Source organism: Mustela nivalis, assembly GCF_964662115.1.
Source record: "Mustela nivalis genome assembly, chromosome: 5".
Lineage (NCBI taxonomy): Eukaryota > Metazoa > Chordata > Mammalia > Carnivora > Mustelidae > Mustela > Mustela nivalis.
This window is the reverse complement of record NC_139024.1, coordinates 15,547,078-15,569,189: the sequence shown is the minus strand read 5'-3', so window position 1 is coordinate 15,569,189 and position 22,112 is coordinate 15,547,078. Positions and strand designations below refer to the sequence as shown.

General features: G+C 43.7%; 1 protein-coding gene across 1 annotated transcript in view; it reads left to right on the top strand.

Annotated features, from left to right (window-relative positions):
• MTHFD1L (methylenetetrahydrofolate dehydrogenase (NADP+ dependent) 1 like) overlaps positions 1 to 22,112 on the top strand; it is a 182,838-nt gene that overhangs the window by 33,994 nt on the left and 126,732 nt on the right. The window contains exons 9-15 of the mRNA XM_082730105.1: positions 3,124 to 3,215; positions 5,094 to 5,191; positions 7,728 to 7,901; positions 15,065 to 15,201; positions 16,689 to 16,735; positions 21,148 to 21,255; positions 22,002 to 22,076. Coding sequence (XP_082586231.1) covers positions 3,124 to 3,215; positions 5,094 to 5,191; positions 7,728 to 7,901; positions 15,065 to 15,201; positions 16,689 to 16,735; positions 21,148 to 21,255; positions 22,002 to 22,076 — 731 coding nt within the window. The remainder of the gene's footprint in view (positions 1 to 3,123; positions 3,216 to 5,093; positions 5,192 to 7,727; positions 7,902 to 15,064; positions 15,202 to 16,688; positions 16,736 to 21,147; positions 21,256 to 22,001; positions 22,077 to 22,112) is intronic.

Here is a 22,112-nt window from a genome sequence, read left to right as displayed (position 1 = left end):
CCAGACACGTATCTTCCCCGAATAGTACTGAAAGAGACTGTGGCGATTTACTCAGGCATCTAGAAATCTGTGAGATGCTAGAGGGAAAATCTGATCTATTAGAAGTGAATTGAGAAAGTGAATGACTTAACGCTTGCGTAATAAATCCTTACCAAGAAAAAATAACTAAATCAATAAAATAAAAGAAGGTCACGTTAATGTTCAGTTTTCCAGCTATAAGAATAACTAATATTTTATTATTAAGCACCAAATCACAGAAGCTGTGATTTCATGATGCTCTTCTTGCTAAAGAGCAAATTCATACAGAGCAAGACCATGTCATACTCTAATATTAAGACTTATTTCCTGATGTGCCCAACGGGACACAGGAGGAACTGGTCTTATGTCTTGGGCCCAGAGAAAAGTATCAAAACAGCGATTTTGTGGGTCTGAGTATTTGACAGCATCAGTTTAAGTGAACATAAGTGTATTTACTGTGGGGTGCATCTCAGCTCTTAAGCTGCCGTCTCGTGTCCCCTCTCCCCCTCCTTCCTCGTGTCTTGTCACCTCTAGCACACAGAAGAGCTGTCAGACTTCATATTAGCAACATGGGACTCTGTGTTTGAAAACCAAATACAGGGAAGGACTCTTCCCAATGAGTTTCTGAGAATGTGAGAAGGGAGCTTTAAGAACTTAGAGACACATGTAATTCAGTTGTTACCTTCATGTACTTAGAATACAATAAGGGTATTGGCTTATGAATTTTGAACTCCAGTTATTCTAAAATCTGTTACATCTATTACCTATTTCCCTTACCTTTTTTCCCAGGAAATTCTGGAAGAGTTGGACTCATGCTCTTGGCCAGGTTTCATTTCAGATTTTAACTAGTTCTATGTAAGACATTAACATTCTGACTTTTTAAAAGAGTCTCAAGCTGTTTAGAATATACAGCTCTGTGTTAATTCCTTCCTATTTTGGTGTCAGTGATTTCGAAAGGACTGTTCATATAAGTTGATACCAGTAGTTTAATTATATTTCTTTTTGGGGGGATTTTTACATTATATTCTGTTTAAAAAAACAATCATAAGACATTGATATTTGATAGTGGAATTCCGATATTTTAAGCTAGGAGTTCAACCCTTGCAAACATTATTACAAAAATTATAATGAGATTTCATTTATTGCATTTTACTGTTATCCTGTAACAAGAATATATTTAACTTGAAACTAACAGCCAGTGATTTTAAGAGTGTATCTGTACTAATTTATAGTTTTTTAGCTTTTCCTGTTTTCAAAACTTCACATAAAGTTTTTCTGAGTTACTTGTTCTCCCAGAGGATGAAAAATATTTAAGGGTTCAGTCTATGGGTTCATATGGCGCTTTAGTGATAAGAAGGGTGCCCTGGGCCAGACTGCAGAAAGCCGAAGTGTTTCCATATAGCAGAGTTGTCAGGAAGACCGAAGAAGAATTTGCACTGGTTCCTCCCATTTCAGTTATTCTGGCAAAATTCCCAGGGTGGTCTCAAAACAGCTCCTGTCAGAGAAAGTACCATTTCCAGGGAAAGCATGATGACACGTTAGCCTTAAATTTTCTTGTTGTAGAAAGTTTGGTTAGCAAGAAAAAATTATAAATGAAAGGCCATTTTTTTAAAGTGATTCATTGACCTGTCCTTGGAAGAACCACGAGTAAATGGGGAGTGTTTAGTGGGAAGTGAAAAGACCCATTTGGTTTGGGACGGGACCCCTGGGACCCCTGCGGGCCTCGCAGGCTGAGTGCAGACAGCCTTGGCAGGCCGCGTGTAGACATCCTCCGGGTGGAGCCCTGCCTGGACACAGGCAGAGGGGTGAGGTAATGATTTCCTCTCTCCATTCTCTTCAGCCATGAAATTTGTTAAGAATGTCATCCCTGATGCACTGAGTTACCATCTTCATTGTTTCAAGTTCTCTGGTCATCCCTAATATTAATTTCCTAAAATACAGTTTCTCGGTTTCTAGGGAAGAGTTGTCCTGTCACTTTTATGAGAGGGTACTTGTGATTCTGTTCTGGGCATACACGTTCATAAATGGATACCAGCTCCCGGCATGTAGCTTTGCCTTCTTTCCTCGTCATTTAAAGATAGAGATAAAAGTGAGAGAAGCATATTTCTTTTCCGTAACGGTTGGACAAGACCTTTAGATCAGCTCTCTAGTGGTTCAAACAAAACAAAACAAATCTCTTTCTCTAGACTCTTGGCTTTTGCCTAAATATGATTTATAAAACTGTGAAGTGTTGCTAATCTTGAAACGATACCGAAGGGAGATGATTTTCCAACACCCTTAATACATTGGACTATAGAACATCACAAAACACTTACTCTTAAGTGTTTTGTGCTCTTTCTTGCAGAGGACTGTCAGCAAAATGGATAATTTAAAAGTAGAGTGGTCCAAACTCGAGGACAAGAGTTTCTTAATTCAAAAAAGTTGCTATTAGAAATGTTTCTTTTCTCCAAGGGAGGATATAGACTAAAGCATTTTACATGTGTGCTTGCTTTTCGTAACCTCTATAAGTGCCAACTGAGGCAGGGAGTAGAATCCTTACAAATGCCTCTGTGGTTTGAAACCCAGGTCATCCTAAAATTAATATCCTAAAATATAGTTTCTCGGTTTTACGGAAAATGGTCCTATCACTTTTATGACAGGGATTTTCTAAAGTTCTCGGAGACCACCTGATCTCTCGCACAGCACTGGGGTTGGATGTGGTTGTGCTGTGTCTGAGTCCTCCTTCCTATACTCTGTATATTTGAGATTGCTTTTATTCCTTAGACATCGTTTAAATGTACACATTCTATGCCAGTCACCTTGATGTCACATTCCATTCTCCCAGACTTGGGTGGGCGTGTAACTGCCCGTGGTACTTAACAGGCCCAAAGTCACAGCTGGTGTTTTGGAGGTAGAAGCACGCTTTTCACCCAGTCTCGACTCTCGAGTCAGTCAAGAGCCCCAGGGCAGTGCCGGGGACAGGTGACCCCCTGGAACCATGCCTGACAGCCGACATCCCTAGGTTGCAAAGAGAACATCACTTGGTCACTCGGTGTGCTGGATTTTTAATTAGGAGCAATTGGTTGTAAATGACAGTACCCTGAAAGTCTTTTTTTTTTCCCATAGGGAAGCTTGGAGGTGGTTCCCTCGGGGCACATTTTAACGGTCTCATTGCCGAGGACGATGTGAGTCTCCTCGCTGCGGCTCTGCGGATTCAGGTGGGTCTGACGCAGCTCTGAGGATTTCCCAGTTGAGAGTTTGGATGAATAGTTGCTCACATTTTGCAAGTGTTTTCTGTTGAGCAGACATCGTGGTAAGCACCTTACACACATAGTGTCATTTAATTTCTTCCGGCAGTCCCGGAAGATAATGTCATTCCCATTTGGCAGATAAGGATGGGGAGCTTAGGAAAATATGCCTTTGGTGACATGACAGGTGCGGGATTGGGACCCAAATCTAGGGTCTGTGGTTAGTAATCTATTGCTGTGGAATAAATTATCTGCCAAATTTTGCAATTTGGCAAATGAACATTTATAAACTCACGGTGTTTGTGGGTCAGAGATTTGGCAATGGCTCAGCTATATGGTTTTGTCTCAGGGTCTCTCATACAGTTGAAACCAGGAAGTCAAAAGAAGGCTTGACTGTGGCTAGAGCCTCCCACTTCCAAGACGGCTCACTCACAGGGCTGTTGGCAAGATGCCTTAGACCCTCACCATGCAGACTTCTCCGTAGAGCTGCTCCTGATGAGGCAGCTAACTTCCCAGGAATGAGTGATCCAAAGGAGAAGGCAAAGGGGCAGCCGCAGTAGGTTACGACGTGGCTGTGAAAGCCACCCACCATCACCTGCCTGTTTCATCTTTGCTAGAAGCAAGTCACCAATCCAGTTCACGTTCGGGGGGAAGGGAATTGGGCCCACCTTTCAAAGACAGGAGTTAAAGATTCTGTGGACTGTTTTTCAAGCCACAACCATCTACATGACCCAAAGCCCACGATCTCCAGCTCGCCACCATGCGAGCTCTGCATGGCAGTGACCTTGACTATCAGGAGAGAAACCAGAGCCTGTAATTCCTGCCACAGTAGAATTAAGCAGAAGCAAGTTCTAGTTTCTTTCTTACATACATGGTATATACAGTGAAAACTTTTTATTTCCAGGGGCGGCCTGGCTGGCTCATTCAGTAGAACATGCGACTCTTGATCTCAGGGCCGTGTGTTCAAGCCCCAGGATGGGCATGGCACTCACTAAAAATAAGTAAATAAACTGACACACACACCCTCTTTAAAAAATTTTTAAAAATAAAATGGGGCGCCTGGGTGGCTCAGTCGGTTAAGCCTCTGCCTTCGGCTCAGGTCATGATCTCAGAGTCCTGGGATCGAGCCCTGCATTGGGCTCTCTGCTAGGCGGGGAGCCTGCTTCCCCCACCCTCTGCCTGCCTCTCTGCCTACGTGTATCTCTCTCTGTCAAATAAATAAAATCTTTAAAAATAAATAAATAAATACATAAATAAAAATAGATAAGACTTGTAACTTCCAAATGGAATATACTACCTTTCTGTAGGGACTGTGTGTCGCATTTCAACCTAAGTCAGATTTTAATTCTCTGTCTCTCTCTGTGTATCACCATTTAACAATTCAGTGCTCTTGTTCTGTTACATTAACTGTAAAAGGGTTATACTCGAAACAGTGTTGCGGGGTCTGGAAGTTGGGCATCGAGCTGATCCTTCATGCATTCTCACGTTTCCCTCATTTTTCTCTTCTAACTGAGAGGAAGAACACACTCTCTAATTTTATCTGGTATTGTGTGGGCTCCATGGCTTAGCTGGTTAAAGCGCCTGTCTTGTAATTTTATCTGGTATTTGATGCCTTTAGTGCACATTTAACCTCTTTGAAAAGTACCTGCGTTTCCCATTTTCCTTTTGAAGGCAAACCTCCCATGCTAATTACACGTGAGTAAAAGTATTGCCGATGCTCACTCGGGTTACTGTGGAGCTCTGTACCCCTTCTCATGACATAACATCCCGCGCAGTATTTTCATAGTTCAGACCCATACCCCGTCAGCCTTCACTTGAGTAACGTGCTCTCCTTTTTGTCCCTTGAAGAACATGGTCAGCAGCGGACGGAGATGGCTACGTGAACAGCAGCACGCCAGGTGGAGACTTCACTGCTTGAAACTCCAGCCTCTCTCCCCCGTCCCAAGGTATCCACTGGATTTGTCTATAGTGACACCACAGTGCCCCGGTAGCCAAAGTGGCTCACGGGGTGGGGGCGCCCGTCATGGTATTATGGCTCAGATGGTGGATAATTTTCGCTAGTCACATTGGTGCACTCTTTACGCTATTGATTAAGCCCGAACAATTAAATAGTAATGAGCTCGTGTCCCGTATTCAGTCAGTTCTAGGACGTGTATTCTTTTCCTTCCTGAAGTCAGGGTGTCCGTGACCGTCGACGACGTGTCCTGTGTTAAATGGCATTGTTCTTTCTTCTTAGTGGTGTCTAACATAGTGCTGTCTTCTATTTCACAAAATACAGCAACGTGATGTTTGGAAAATGCTTCTCAGTGTTAGAAATGCCCAACTCACCTGTCAGCTTGGTCTTCATGGCCGCGTAGGTGTCTGCACTGGGGGCCAGTGACCGACCACACCAAACCCCATTCTACGTAGGAAGCGAGTTCATCTTTCCTCAGCACATAGTAATATCTCCTCTCTGACGGGCCATTCTGCGACACTCCAGATGGATATTTTCTTCAGAGTAGCGTTTAATGAAGTGCGAGCTCTATATTCTCTGCCTGGATTTGGAAATACATGCTGTAGGAATAAGTCATTAGATAAGGTATCAGAGCCAGAGAAATTTCCCAGCTCATCAACCAGTGAATCGCTGCCCAGGCATGCACAAATGCCCTTGGGAAACGGTGCACTGAAAACCCCATCGTCAGCAGGTAAAGCCTCCAGGAACTGACACGTTTTTCAATGGATAATCGCTTGCTTTTTAGATTTGATCCGTTTTTCTTGGGCCACAGCTGAACACTTGTGGTTCCATTCTACCCACCCGGCTGTTTTCACCCCTGAAATAGACTGCACATCGTAGTCCCTGTCTGTGTTCATTAATATATAAATTCCAGGGAACGTTGTGTTTTATAATGTCACCCTCTTGTGTAATCTGTTTCATCAAATATCTTCATTTTTTTTTAATTACTTGTGTTATTATAGGACTTTAATTTTTAAAAGTGAATGAGTATGTTTTACTTTCAGAGAGCTAAAAAAAAAAAAATTTGAGGGGGACCCTGCCAAACTGTATACCAAAGCCTTCGCATAAATCTAAATAAATACCACTTAGGGGAAGAAGTGTTTTAATTGCTGAACCAAATTTGACTTCTGGAGGTACAGTGCGGGGAGAAAGACAGGCTGAGTAGTTTATAAATTCCTCAAAAATCAACACGATGTCACTGTCACTCTTTAGCTAGTGAGGAGAAAACTTTGGAGGTTTTCCAAGAGTCGGCGTCTCCATTTAGGAGATTTGGGGAGGAGAGAAAGAGAAAAAGGGTGTAGACAGGAAGGTAATATGAAGTGGGAGCTTGGGCAGAGAAGGAAGGGGAGAGAACCGGAAGGGGAAATGCAGGTGTGGGGGAAGGAAGCACAGCGCTCAGCCCCTGTGCATCCGGGCAGACGCACGCTCTCCCACTCCGAGCTGCTGTAGCGCGCTGCGGGGAATTCGGATTGGAAGTGGGTGTAGTGTTACCTTGTTTGTGCCCCACGGTCAGACTTCCATGGGGTCATGGAGAAGGACACAGAGCAGTGTGAGGGCTTTGAGTCGATTATCAGCAGCAGTGAGAGAAAGAAAAATCAGAGCAGGGGGCTGCCTGCCAGCGGACCCCAAAATAAGGGCTTCAGGGTGCGGCAGGCACTGCTGTGTCCCCAAGTGTCAACCCTAAGGACCGACCGAGTCCCTCAGGCCAGCTCTCCCAACTCTATCTTGTGCCTGCCGCGTCTCCCTCTCAGCCAGGTGCTCAGTCTGGCAGATGGGGGCCCTGAACCCCCATTAAAACAAATAGCGGAGCTTAGGAGCCCCAAAAGACTCTGAAGTTTGGCACATGCCAATTTCTTAGGACTCCCGGAAGCTGAACAGTAGCATTCTCATCTTGCGAGGAAAGTAGAATCAACGATTTGCCCAGTGACACTCGGGTGTTCCTGAACTTTCCTGTATTTGAAGTTGAGCTTTGAGCACTAGGTCCTTTTACAGACGGTTATGCAATTAATAAAATATTTTGAAATATGATTTTTGGATTCAATTTAGGAAAAAGAGAGGGAAAAGCGTGGACCCAGATGAAACAAAATAGCATTTCCCCATTTCTGAATAGCCAAGAGACACATGGGGCCAGCCCAGGGAGAGCATTATGCAATGACCCATGTATTCACGGTTAGCAGAGATGGTGGCGACCCGCAGAGAGCACTGTACTCTACAATGAATGTAGCTCTCGCCTGTCGTATGGGCGTGCTCTGTACCTGGGCAGAGTTCTGCCATCCTCATGAGTTTGAGTTGCTTCCCTAAAGAAATGTACCTTTTTTTAAAAAATGCACATTAATTATTAGCATTTGTGCCTACTGCTGCTTGGGAGACAGGAACACAAAGCAATTGCCTTGGTTGACTTGTTGGCATGATGTACGGCTGTTTTTACTCTAGCGGTGACCACCTAAGCTGAGGAGACTCTCGCCTCTCGTGTGTTTTCCCCCCCGCAGTGATCTTGAGATTTCAAGAGCACAGACTCCAAAAGCCGTGGACGTCCTTGCCAAGGAGATAGGATTGCTTGCAGATGAAATTGAAATCTATGGCAAAAGCAAAGCCAAAGTACGTTTGTCCCTGCTGGAAAGGTTAAAGGATCAAGCAGATGGAAAATACGTTTTAGTAGCTGGGTAAGAAACTACTTCTAAAATTTAATTGACAAAGAAGGCATGTTTATAAAACTCTCTCCCCTCTTTCTGTCTGTTATCCCACTACTCACATCCGTCCTTTTCTCAGACTTGACATGTTTGTCCATTTCACTTGGCATTCCTTCATTTGACATGAGGTAAGTTTTCATTTTCAGTGCAAAACAGATTAGTCTCCCCCACAAAACAAGTGTAACGAGTTCCTCATCCAGTATTTTATTTTATTTTTGTTTCTCATATTATGTTTTGATCACCCTTGTTCTGTCTTAGATTTTTCATTTAGTTTCTTGGTGATAAAAATCAAAATAAGAACCAAAAGTAAAATATTTTGAACTGAGCAGGGGGCAGTTTGTGTTCTACTCAGAAATAAGATCTTAATGGAAAATGTACAGATAATTGTGTGAAACATAACATTTTCCTGTTAATATCCTTAATATTTATTTATGTATTTGCATTATAAAAGTTCATCATTTCTCTTTTCTTACATTTTAAAATTAATGTTGGGCCATTTTCATTTGTGTTGGTCATTTTATAAATGATAAATGCAGGGTTTTTGTGAAAGGGAGTGTTTATTTTCCCTCTTTTTTAAAAAAGAAATATGTTCACGGGCTGAAAACTGATGGAAAACAAGGGATTTAAAACAGTTTTTCAATGTGACCTGAGGGAACATCAGGAGACCATATAAATTCCTTTGTTGTCTTGAAATTTCATTGCAGTGACTTACTGATGATCTATAGGCCAAGGCTTAAGGCCCCAAAACCTGTTTACAGAGAGACGTCTCTTACGACTAGACTTGACTCTCGGTTAACTTTATTTTTACATATTTTATTATTAATGTAAATCCCTTGTTTCTTTTTCTTGTTTTAAAGTCACGCTTACTGGGGCGCCTGGGTGGCTCAGTGGGTTAAAGCCTCTGCTTTCGGCTCAGGTCATGGTCTCAGGGTCCTGGGATCGAGCCCCGCATCGGGCTCTCTGCTCAGCAGGGAGCCTGCTTCCTCCTCTCTCTCTCTCTCTGCCTGCCTCTCTGCCTACTTGTCATCTTTGTCTGTCAAATAAATAAATAAAATCTTTAAAGTCACGCGTACTCATCACGGTATTCCAAAATGCAGAAAAGTTCAACAAGAAAGTAAACATGGCACATCCTCCCACCCCGAGGAAGGGGCTGGTAACCTTTGAGACCATCTTGACGCAGGGAGTCTTATAAATGAGATCATCTTCCTGGTGTTGCTCCGTAGCAGCAAGATTAGTCAGCAGCGTGTTGTGTGCCCGGCTCCCTCCGCGGGGGTCAGTGTAGCGCTGGGCGGTCATTTTGCATGACTGCGTATCATGCCAGTGCTCCCAGCCTAGATTCTGGGGGACAGGGGTGGGATGAAGGTGGATGCCATTTCACACGTCTTCCCAGCACCAGGAAGCCCCGGGTGGCCCAGTGGCCAAAAGTTCAGCATGCTTCTCATTCTTCAAGGATATTCAAGCCAAAAACTGATTTGAAAATGCCGTAAAGATGTGGCACAGTTTATTTAACCAACTCTCTGTTGGGCACTCAAATTGCTTCCCGTGTTTGGCCACTATAAACGGTGCTAAAATCAACAGCCCTGCCTGTGCTCACTTCTTCACTTGCTCAATGACCCTCTTAGGGAAAATCGCTAGAGGTTTTAAATTCAATGTTTTAAAGCTACAAATAAAGCCACAATCCATAATTTCGCCTCTAACGGCTAAATAATTTGTTCATATTTCTTTCCCTCCCCTTCTCCCTTCTCTTTCTCCAGCTCCTCTGCCCCTCTTTGGAAGAGCTCTCAGGGTCCCTTAGTGGCTGTGGTTTTAAGGAATTCATACCCTGCCTGTGGTTTAAACCTCCCTAAACTTCCAGGCTCACAATGTTGGACTCCCAGTCCTGCTGGGTCCTTTCCAACCTAGGACCCCACCCCTAACGGCTCTGTAGCTGAGCTGCAGGAAAGCTTCCTGCTGAGAGCAAATGGCCTCACCTACAGGCAACTCTGGGGCCAGATGTGTGAACGGAGCCAGCTGACTTGGGGAGGAGGTTGGGGATCCCCTGGGTCCCAGGGTTTGGAGCACACATGAAGTCAGTGTTGCTTTTCTGGAACATGCTTGATACAAGTTTATTTTCAGAAATAAGCTCAGGGACATTCAGAACTTCAAAAAGTAAATTTAGTGATTTATCCACAAATTTGCTTCCCGTTTTCCAGGCTCTAAGTGATTTTGGTAGATGGATTTGCTGGCTTTCTCCGCCTGTTTAACGTGGGAAGATCTGGGGCACCTGGGTGGCTCAGTGGGTTAAGCCACTGCCTTCTGCTCAGGTCATGATCTCAGGGTCCTGGGATCGAGTCCCGCATCAGGCTCTCTGCTCAGCAGGGAGCCTGCTTCCCTCTATCTCTCTCTCTGCCTGCCTCTCTCTGTCTACTTGTGATCTCTCTGTGTCCAATAAATAAATAAAATCTTAAAAAAAAAAAAAAGTAGGAAGATCTAAGGAAAACTCAGGAGGATGTATTCTCCATTTACCAAGGAAGAATCAAGCAGTAATTTTTCATATGGACTGGCTGTGATTTACTCTTTGGGGTGCTTGTTAGTACTGGAAATAAGAACACAGATCTGTATGTGACCCTGCCCTTAGCTGGGAACACAGAAGTGACGGTATTGTTATCAGATTCCTACTGTCAAGGGCTGGCCACATGCTTGAGAGTGACAGTTAGCCTGGCTTTCCAGGATTAGGGCCGTGTGTGGTTCCATGCCCAGTAGGACATTGCTTCTCGCCTCACCCTGCCTCTTCGCCAGCATTTGTACACGCATCTGAGCTGAAGAAGCCGGGTTGTCGGATCGTCCGTAGACATGAAACGAAACCTGAGTTCTCAAGTATGGATTTAACCCCCAGAGCTAAACTGTTCTTTTTCTAAAATTGTGGTGTATATTCCTTTTAAAACAAAGATCTATGAAGGAACAAAAATTAAATTGTGTTCCTTTCAACTGCATTTAAAAAAAAAAAAAAAGCTGCACGGGTAGGATTTTGAGACGTACCTGTATCTGCAGGAAAGCCTGAAGGGTTTTAGACAATATGTATCATCACACTGTGTAACCCACGCAAACAACCAATGATCTATTTTTTAAGTGTGTTAACTGCCTTTTTAATCTAACCTTTTAGTAGCTGCACATTTGAGATCAGTTTAAAACACCAGGCAATCATTTTATTTATCATCTAAAATGAAAAGTTCATTTGCAATAAAGACGACCTCCATAGTTCTACTTTTGGTCACATCAGTCACAGAAAGCAACGGTTGTCAAACCATTACACACGCTGTTTCTGCTTCAGAAATAGAAAGGACGCCTTTGTTAAATGGACAGTTCTTCCCTTTTCCTGCAAGATCTTTTTTATATTCTGGAAATAATACTAGCTTACACTGTAGAAAATTTAACATAATGAAAAGCAAAAAGGAGAAAACGAAATCTCTCATGACCCGGAAGGGTTAAAAATTTTTATATTTCCTTCCAGAACTTTCTCTCTGTGTCTGTCCTTTTTTTTACACATTGAGATCATGCTGTAAATACCATTTTGTGTCCTGCTTTTACTCCTGAATACTGTAACATGACTCTTTCCCCAGGCTTTTGCAGAATTCAGATACTCCAGTAATTCCTCAAGAAACCTAAATAATATATTTGTGGTTGTCCTTTTGAACTTATGCATAAATGTGACTTAAACGTGTCAGCGGTAGAATTAAAATGTAAAACCATGGGATTTTAAAAAATCTGTCAATAGCCCCAACGCCGCCCAGGTTAATTCGTTTTAAAAGCTGTTCTCCCAACCTCAGAATTTCTCATTCCGGCAGAATCATCTGTGTTCCATCAGCTACACATCGCGCCGTATTTGTACCTATACATCACTGTATTGGCTTTGCCTGACAAAATGAAAAGTATTGGGAATTGTTCAGGGAAATAGGCCAAAAGAATCTTAGGGGCCCTTGAGTTTTACATATTTTCCCAGTTACACTAATGAAAAGGAATTTGTTGGAGAGCTCGTCTCAGAATACAGCTGTCGGGCCCTGAATGTGTGTGCGGGCCCCGCCTCCGCCGGCCCCTACCCGTCTCTCTGCAGAAGTTTCTCTGAATTGCTCCGACAGAGCGGTTCAAAAAGAAGCCCACATTTGTCTGCGAACAGACGATTTCACGTTAACGCATAATTAAAATCACTGGCATTGCTTTCTTTCATGTGTCGAATGCCAGGTACCTCATTTCATTTTTTGTTTTCTTTGAATAGTCCAAACCATTCCTTTTGGTAAGTGTAAAAATAACCTTTACTGACTTTTTAAAGATTTTGCTTTTCTGCCTTGGGTAACTGTTCGAATATCTGTTGAGTCTTTTTGCTACATGCACAACTCGAATGAAACAAAGGTATTTTAGAAGAGACCACCACTGACAGGGCCTTTGAATGGCTCCCATCAGTCAGGTGTGATGGGAAACACTTGTTGTCAGGCATAAGAGCCTTTAAAAACTTCACAGTCAGGAAGTTGCCTGGGGTGAGTGATACATATTCTTATGCTGCCTGACGTGTAGTTTTGGAGCTCCTGGTTAGACCCGTGGTTCATGACAATAGTACTGTTCTAGATTCTTCCTTTTGAGACCCTTGCCCGGTTTTACCACTACAGTCTGCATACGCAGTCTCTTTGACCGTGGAGTAAAGGGTAAACTTCTTGTTACTATGTGTCTAAACTCTCACAGAGTACTTCAATACAGTGTCACTGTAGTCGACAGTAAACATACTTAGAAACATGTCTTGGAAAAGACATCCTTGCTTTGTCCAGCGTTTTTTGCTCACGTGTGCCCGGACAGGTGACAGAAACGCAATGAAAATGGCCATTGTCCTTCACCTCAACGAGCTTGTGGGCTGGTGGGCAAAATGGCTGCCTCAGGAAGCGCCTAACTATCCCCTCAGAAACGTTACATAATAAATACACAGTAAATGCTGTGGGATAGAGAGGAACAGATAAGCTACAGGGAGATATTGAGGAAGAGAATGGACAGAAACCACAGTCACCTCTCCATAAACTCTGGGCTCTTACAGAAAAAAGAAATTCCGTGCTCATTGTTTTTCCGACTCAGCTTGATAATCTGGAGTCAGAGTTAAGGAAAGTGGGATAACAATTAAACCCAAGTCTGATATCAAGTGTAGGAATGAGGTAAAATAAAATTTTTATTGTAGCTCTCCTTTTATTGCTCCCAATAAATACTTCCTGCTTTTTGATTTTCCTGAATTGTATTAGTTGGCAGAAAGCTAAGCAGTCCTGTGTTTCTAATTAAGAATTTGGATGGTTCGCTGGAGTTTTGAGGAGGTCATCTCTGGGTGTGTCTGCCTTGGGCCGTCTCCAGCAGCGATGTTAGCCCATCCTTGGGAATGGAAATGTAATTCTTCATGTGACACGCTCAAGTAAACCACCTCTTCCTTTGCAAACAGTAGATGCTCAGTACAGTACTTAATCCGCCCTATCCTTGATTCAGCATTTGTTTGGTTTTTTCAGGCTATCACAAGATTGTGATGCCTTTGGCTGACCAACGGCTTCTATTGTTGTTGTACCAAGAAAACAGAAAGTTGACTCAAAGCTTAAACACTTGTAACTGCGTCTTCATGGCGACCGAGTATCATGTGGCTTGAAGGGTTTAAAGTTTACTTCACCAAGTGTGTTTGGTTTGGCGCCCCAGCTCCCTACCAGTGACCCTGTTGCTAGGGACGGTGATGGCTGCCAAACCCTCACCCGGCGTCAGACATCTCTGCGTCTCTGTGGTGTGTGATTCTGTGCAGACTTCCGTGGTTCCCTTCAGAGACCCTGTCACACCCTGCCTCATCCTCAGGATTTCTCACTTCTGCCCTTTTTCCAAGTTTCCTTTTGCTTTTTCTGACTATTCATTAAGAGAACGTGTTCTGGACGATTCTGTCCTCTTTGTCCTGTGGTTACTCTCACTGAGTGCTCTTTTCTGTTTCCATGCTTGAAATTGTTAATTAATGGTTAACAGCAGTTAAAAAATTTCTGTCCATAGAAGTGATCTGGAATTGCTTCCATTTCCATAGAAGTAACCTGGGGAAGTCTGGTAGCTTGCCTGGTTTTGATGCCCAGCTCTACTGCTTACTAATTGTGTGGCCCTGGGCGAATTACTGAACCTTCTCGTGCCTCAGTTTCCTCGTCCATTAAATGAGGATAAAAAAGTACCCAATAAGTGTAAAGCACAGAGCCTCACGTATTAACTACCCCAAACCCACACTCAATTTTATCGGGCTAATGTTTGATTATAATGAGAGATGTCAGCTCTCTGTTCGATTATGGGAGATGTCAACTCTCATCTTAGGTATTGCTTTCTCTCTGAAGCCTTCCCAGTGCTCCAGATCTCATCAGACCTGCCTCCTGCCTTGTGCTCTCATAACACAGCCTCATTGCCAAGTTTCTGCCTTACGTGCTTATCATTTTGGTGGACCAATTCTTCCCCAGTATTTGAGGGGCTGTTGGATGAGAAAGGATGGATTTGAATATGTCTGACTCTGTGAGGTAGGAGCCACAGGAATGCAGACATCTCTCCTTGGGACTATAAACACTATCTGGAAATGAATGGGCTACCATAGAGGTAGCGCGCCTCCATCACTGTTTGTGTTGAAACATGGTAGAGACAAGTCCTGAACAGTAATGTCTAGAAGGAGATAGGTGAGTGGGACGACAGGACCCTTCCAATCCTAAGAATCTGGCCACAGATCACTGAGAAGGCCTTGTGCCCACATTGAACCCCCAGTAAATGGCCCCAGAAGAATGAGTGCCAGATCATCCATCAAAAAGAAATGAGGTCGTCTTCATTCTTTAAACCACTTGATGGATAACGCTATGCCGTTTCTTGAAGCTGAGAATGTTATCCCTGGTGAATAACTTTTCTTTTTCGGTCTCTTGCTGGAGGTGTGTCTGTATCTTGGCTTTTGCATAAGCATGGCCTGTATCTTGTAGATAGACTATAAACGTCCTTGAACATGGAAACGCTTACGTGAATTTTCGGATGACGTGTTCTCTTCCAAATTCTTCTGATTTGATTCTGGTGCTATAGGTTGATTTTGCATAGGTTGTTCAGGAAGTAGTATGAAATTCACTTTTTTTTCCCCCTCAAACCAGGATCACACCGACCCCTCTCGGGGAAGGGAAAAGCACCGTGACAGTTGGACTCGTACAGGCACTGACTGCACACCTGAACATCAACTCCTTTGCCTGCCTCAGGCAGCCTTCTCAAGGACCAACTTTTGGAGTTAAAGGTACGTGATTTAACAACTGGTACATTTTTCAGGGCAAAATTTGAGGCAGAGAAAAGTTTTAAAAGAACGTCATCAACAGGGAGTTAAGACTTGTTGGAGGAACTGGTACATTCCATCCCCACGTGCACCCCCCTCACACACTCAGGATGTGGTGGTCACCCCAAGATGCCCCCACTGCAGAGGGGGCTGCAGTGTGTGGGGAGGGGGTTCAGCCATGCCCCCCGGGGAAGCCCATTTCCCTCATTCCCTGGAGCAGTCGCTGGGCCTGTGCCCACCACTCCAGCCTTGGGCGGAAGCCATCGAGCTCATCAGGACCTTCTTTGCCAAGCAAGCCCCTTTGTGATTCTGCCTCTCCTCTTGGCGTTTTATCATCCCTGCCACGGAGAAAGGCCTTTCCTGCTAAACGGTCAGAGAGCCTTTCATTTGGGCCCGAGGCCTCATCCCGTCAAAGTTGTTGTCAGGCCTGCCGTGCTCTGGAAGCTGATCGGCCATGGACGGAGCTGCGGGGAAATTTCTGTCTGGCTGTGCCGGGCCCCCATCAGGCACGGGCACACTCCCTACTCCCTCTCCGCTGACTGGCCATGACGTCATTCTTCAGCTCACATTACAACAGCCTTTCCTGCTATGATTACTATTGGTTCTTGGCACCAATGGTGGTTGTTCGCAGGATGATGTTTATGTTACCATCACAGCCGTTAATAAGTCCTAGCTCGTGAAGTACCGATAACTCATAGGATGTCAGACATGATGCAGCGGAACGAACACTAAACTCAGAGCAAGAAGGCTGTGGTTTTATCCGTGCCGTGTCGCTTACTGCTGTGTGACACTGTGTTTGCTGGTTGTCACCTCTCTGAGCCACATCTGTGATTACGCAAAGTGGCTGATAATATCTGGCTTGCTGAGTTGCGAGGGCCAAGTGAGATAGCGTATAATACACATGGTACACTGTGCAATGATAGGACGCGGAAGGTATCACTCTTGCTTAAAGAAAACGAAATCTTTTTAATGTAGTAACTTTACTATTTTGAGCGATAATCAGCACACCAGACCTTACATGTGATTATCTAAAATCACTTGCCTGAATTTTACCATGTGTTAGTCTGAGTTCACCAGATGGGCTTTTTTGAACCAAGTTTTTTGATACTTCAAGCATGTGCAATTTAGATAACACAGCTGCCTAGATCTAAGAATAAATGAATAAAATAATCTCGTGTTGGCTGTAATGACCTTTGCTATATTATTTTTACTTTTTTTTTTTAAACCAAGACACTGAAGTCCTTCCATCGCACAGTTGGACAGAGTTGGGACTTTTCCCCCCTTTTTTGTTCTGCTTTGAGAGGCAGTTAATGTTTTTTACCACCTGTTATTTCATCTTGGGGATGCTGGCCTTCCTGCTGGGTTGGGGGAGCTGTGACCCTACGGCCCTCATCATCCTGCATGGCCTTAGTTGGTGATGGATTTCAAACAATGCCTTCTCTGTCCTACAGGGGGCGCTGCAGGTGGTGGATATGCCCAGGTCATCCCCATGGAGGAGGTAAGATCTCCGGAAAAAGGTGTCATGTGTCACTGTTTCTCCTTCCTGGAACTGTTTGCTGGGCCACATAAGCCCAGGCCCAGTCCTTGATCCTCAGTCCCAGAATCCTAAAGGCTCTGCAGACCAAAACCATTTACATGACATACAGTGGCAAAACCTGACATTGATGGTTCTGAGCCATTCGTGTCTATGTGGTTTGCTGTAAATACTCATATATTTTGCTGCAGATTTGATTCACGGATGCAGACCTAAACCCTGCTTGGGGCGTGTTATTAAAAAACTAGAGGTATATCACACTGTTTCTAAATGACCAAAAATTCCGAATTCCATACTCCACATGGCTCCAAAGGCTTCTGGAGAAGACAGTGGAGACCTAGCTCCCCATCAGTTGTCAGCTATACGTCCCAGTCAGGAGGACTTAGACTCCTCCCTTGGGCAAAGTGAAACTCCAAAACAGTTCCAAAGAGGGGCACCTGGGTGGCTCAGATGGGTAAGCCTCTGCCTTCGGCTCAGGTTATGAACCTGGGGTCTTGGGATCGAGTCCAGCATTGGGCTCCCTGCTCAGTGGGGAGTCTACTTCTCCCTCTCCCTCTGCCTGCTTCTCCCTCTGCTTGTGCTCTCTATCTCTCTGTTAAATGAATATATATTTTTTTAAATCTTTACTTTAAAAAAAAAAAAAAAGTAGTTCTAAAGAAAAATGGGCAAAAAATGCCAAAGGTGTCCATTCTTATTTCTGCAAGAACTCCTATCCCCACGCCACCACCCCCTTGTCCCCTGCATCTGACCGTCTGAGCAGGCCTCCTCACTTCTCTCTGCATCAGCCTCTTACTTCTGGTCCCAAGAAATCTTTCCAAAACCAAGTCTGATGCACTTGTTCAGTGCCTCTCAGTGGCGACCCCCTCACCGTCCGTGCCGGGTAGCATGGCAGGTCCTTGTGTGCTCCAGGCTCCCTGCCTCAGGTCCCCACGGGCCACCCGCCCTTTCCCCACCTCCTCAGACTCCCTGCCAACTCCTGGCCTCTCGGCTCTTGATTCCAAGCCTGGAGCGTTCTTCCTTTCCTGTTGTGCCCTCCCTGCCTGTCCTTCTCTAAGTTTTATTCCACCCCCTCCGGATCCCCTCAGATCCTGTTTCTCTCATCCGGTTCGGTAGCCTGGGGTATGTTAGAGGCCACAGACCCGGCACGCAGCCCGGCGCCCAGCACACAGCAGAGGCTCCCTGGGAAATGTGTGTCGGTTCTGTTGGATGAATAGGAAAGGTGTTTCCCTATGGAGGCTGGAGTGTCAGGGAAGCTACAAGGGCAATCTGGACACTTTTTGAGTATTGGGGGTGGGGTGAGAGAGAATAATGCAGGGCATTGCTGAAAAGATAGCCCCAAGCCTCCCATCTGAACAGGGATGAGTAATATTCACAAGCCAGGAAGAGCCAGAGCCAGGAGGCCAGGTCGGGGATCTGGAGTACAAGGATCATGCCCAGGGGAATGGCTCGGGGATTTCTGCGCAAATATTCAGAAGGCATTGGTGTCCTGCAGTCACATGGCATCAGCTGCATGGCTCAGACTTGAGGCAGACTTAAGGCATATGATAGTTGTAACTGTCTTGTGATCATTAGGTGAGCCAGAAACAATCAGGCAGTTTGTTCCTTGAATTCAAAGACCTCCCGTATCTCGTTCATCTCTCGGTCTCCCCGGCTCTGAGCACGATGCCCAGCCCTCAGACCATGTTTGTTGACCGAGTGCATGAATACACAGTGTGCCGGAAGAACCTTAATTAACAGTCATGGGGAAATGTTTGAATAAATTCCAGATGGGTTGAAGAATTGAAAGTGAAAATACTGAGACTAGAAGCATATGATGGAGCCAGGATTGTGAGGCTGGGGGAAGCATCCCAGGCAGTGGGACCCGCTCAGAGGACAGCACTGAGGCAGAAGGCATTGGTTCTCTTTAGGAACAAGAGGGCATCGGTTTGTGTCTGTGGGCCAGCATGGGGCGGAGGGAGTGAGGTGTAAAAACGGGCGGGGGCCAGCTCTTTCAGGCGATGAAGTTCATGACCAAGAGCCTGGATATTATTGGAATATCATTGTCCGCCATTAAAGGAATCTTGACAAAGTAATAATATGATATAAATTGAGTTTTATAAAAATCCTTCTGGCTTCTGCGCAGAGAATAGACTGCCAGGAGTCCAGAGTGGATGCTAGGAGTCTAGAAGGAGAACCAGAGGAAAGATGGTGGTGTGGCCCAAGGTGGTGGCATTGAGGATGGAGAAAGGTTGACAGTGATGGAAGATGTGTTTCCTCCATTTGCAGTGAATTAGATGAGGGGCATGAGGAAAGGGGAGACATCCCGGATAGCGAGCTGAGCAACCCCACAGTCCCTGTAATGGAGGATGGAGGCGGGGGTGCCTTGTGGCTCAGTCTGTTAAGTGTCCAATTCTTGATCCTGGCTCAGGGTCATGAGTTCAAGCCCCACATTGGGCTCCATGCTTTGTGTGGAGCTTATTTTAAAAAAAAAAAAAAAGGATCAGAAATGGAGGATGGGGGGCCTGGGTAATGGCCATGTGGCTAGAGCTGTGGGGGCAAAGGGGTTGTGGTCAGAAGAAGAGAGACCTGTTTGGGGCCAGTGGACACCCCAACGGATATCAAATAGGCAAAAGGAAAGAAAAACAAGCCAGTTTTAATTTTAACACGGGGAAAGGATTCAATAGAAACATCAGAAAAGGTCAACGAACCAGTCGTTGTTTGTTTTCAGTGATAATTAAATTAATCTACATTAAAACTACTAGCAGTTATTTGACTTACCAAATTGGCAGTGGATTTTTTTTAATAATAATAGTACTAAATATTAGCAGTGAGAGATTGACATATACTGCTGGGAAGCATATGTTGGTAAAATTTTCCTGGAGGGCAAGTTAAAAAAAAGTATCAAGTGCCTTTAAAACAGTATCATAGCTTCTGGCCTAGTTTGTCCTAAGCAAAAACTGGCTGTGTATGCAAAGATATAATTTTAAACTATTTTCCCATGAGACAGTCTTAAATGCCTTCTAATAGGATAGCACACTAACTATATTTTGAAGACTATTTAATGATGTAAAAATGCTAGTAATATTAACACTGAGTATAAAAGGTAAAGTGGGGGCGTCTGGGTGGCTCAGTGGGTTAAAGCCTCTGCCTTCGGCTCAGGTCGATGTGGGATCGAGCTCCACGTCAGGCTCTCTGCTCAGGGAGCCTGCTTCTTCCTCTCTCTCTCTCTCTCTGCCTGCCTCTCTGCCTACTTGTGATCTCTGTCAAATAAATAAGTAAAATCTTTTAAAAAATAAAATAAATAAAAGCTAAGGTGTAGGGGAGCCTCGCTGGCTAAGTCTGTTGAGTGTCTGACTCTTGATTTCAGTTCAGGTTTTGATCTCGTGGTTATTAGTTTGAGCCCTGTCTTGGGCTCTGCACTAAGTATGGAACCTACTTTAAAAAAAAAAAAAAACAAGGTGTAAACTATTTTGGTGTTATGATCTTGATATTAAAAATTATAAATTTTATAAAATACACATATGTAATTTTTCATATTTTGTACTTATCATATACTTTATGTTATAAAAAGAGGTTTTTACTGATCAACTGGTGTTTTGGGCATGGTACTTCAATTCTTTCAGAAAGCTGTTTTGATGGTATTATCAAGATTTTTAATCCAGGAACCACACTGCTGGAAATATATGGCTTATTAGCAACTAATTAAAAAAATTATTTGCATGTATTCTTTTTAATTGTAGCCTTCTTTGCAAAAGTGAAAATTGGGTTGCAATTTAAATATCTAGACATAAGAAACTGAAAACTTTTGGAACATCTGTTCCCTTACATAGACTCTGTGAACTGTAACTACATATAAACAAGATTATTACATTAAAACACATAGAGTAGTAAGTTCCTTAAATGAAAAGTTACCAAATGTGTTGTAAGTATGCCCAGTCTACAAATAATAAACATGCATGCACTTAAGACCAGAATGAAAATAACAGACTAGAGTCTTGAGGGTGATAACATTTTTTTTTACTTCTCGGACTTTCTGTCATATATTATTCTTTTCTTACTGTTTATTTTATTCTCTGCCTCATTTTAAAGTATATTCGATGTGACATTATTTTCTAAATCATGAAAACAAGGAAACTGATTATTAAGGCCATCAGAATGTCTCACCCTTAACCCAAGAACAAAAGACGAAAGACTTTGTGGTGACCCATTCGGCTTAAGAGTTCTTTGTTGTCAAGTGGAAAACTCTGACATTGATTTTTTGATTTAGGCTGTTTTGTGGACTTAGCTCATGATAAGGCTGTGTGTAATTAGTGCAATAGTTTATTTATTCAGAAAGCCCTGGAACACTGCCGTGCTTGTCTGAGACCAGTAGAAAGATGTTTTCATGTCATTCACAGTTCAACCTTCACTTGACCGGGGACATCCACGCCATCACTGCTGCCAATAACCTCCTGGCCGCCGCTATTGACACGAGGATTTTACATGAAAACACTCAAACCGATAAGGTGAGAGAGTTTCCTTGCTAGCCCTTTTGGGCATCTTATCCTGGGATTTCCAGATTCTTCGGCTTCTCAAATGAGTTTATGCCCCCTGCTGTGTTGTTAGGTGAATTATGTTAGTTGTATGTTGAAACAGGACTTTCAGTTTTAAAGGCAGTTGATAGACCAGTTCTCTTCATTCTGTTCAAAGGTCCAGTCCCTGGTCTGTACTAAGAGGATTAGAAAGTTATCTTTTATACTGTCATGTTACATGTAGCCATTCTAGATGTGCTTTGAAAGGGATTAGACCCCCTTATTGGGCTTCAGGTGCACACAGCTGATGTAAACAAACACCTGATGGGGATAGAGCACTAGGTGCTAATTGTTCATAGACAGAGGACATGGATAAAAGTGGGACTTTCTGGCATATTTTCAAGGGTCTTGACTTCCTCCAATCAAAGTAATCCCTTGTGAGTTTTGGAAACCAAATATAGATAAATATTAATATGGTGGTTGTGAGGCTATGTAGATAAAGAAATATTTATATTTATGCAAAGTCTTTGCAATGTGCCTTATTTCAGATCTAGTCAGATTTATTAAAACAATAGAACTTAAGGCTGCATGGTTTATATTAGCCAAGAATTTTAATAGGGTCTCTAATCTAAACAGTTTGGTCATAAATGTAATGAACTTTGTCATATCCTGTGAATTATCCAAGCTCATAGTTGGCTCTTAAGTTTTTGCAGGGTTTTATTTTTGTTTTGTGTTTTTAGGCGCTGTATAATCGACTCGTTCCTTCGGTGAATGGTGTTCGACAGTTTTCAAGCATTCAGCTTGCTCGGCTGAAAGTAAGTTTGCACTTCCTGGCTTTTCCAGAAGAAAAT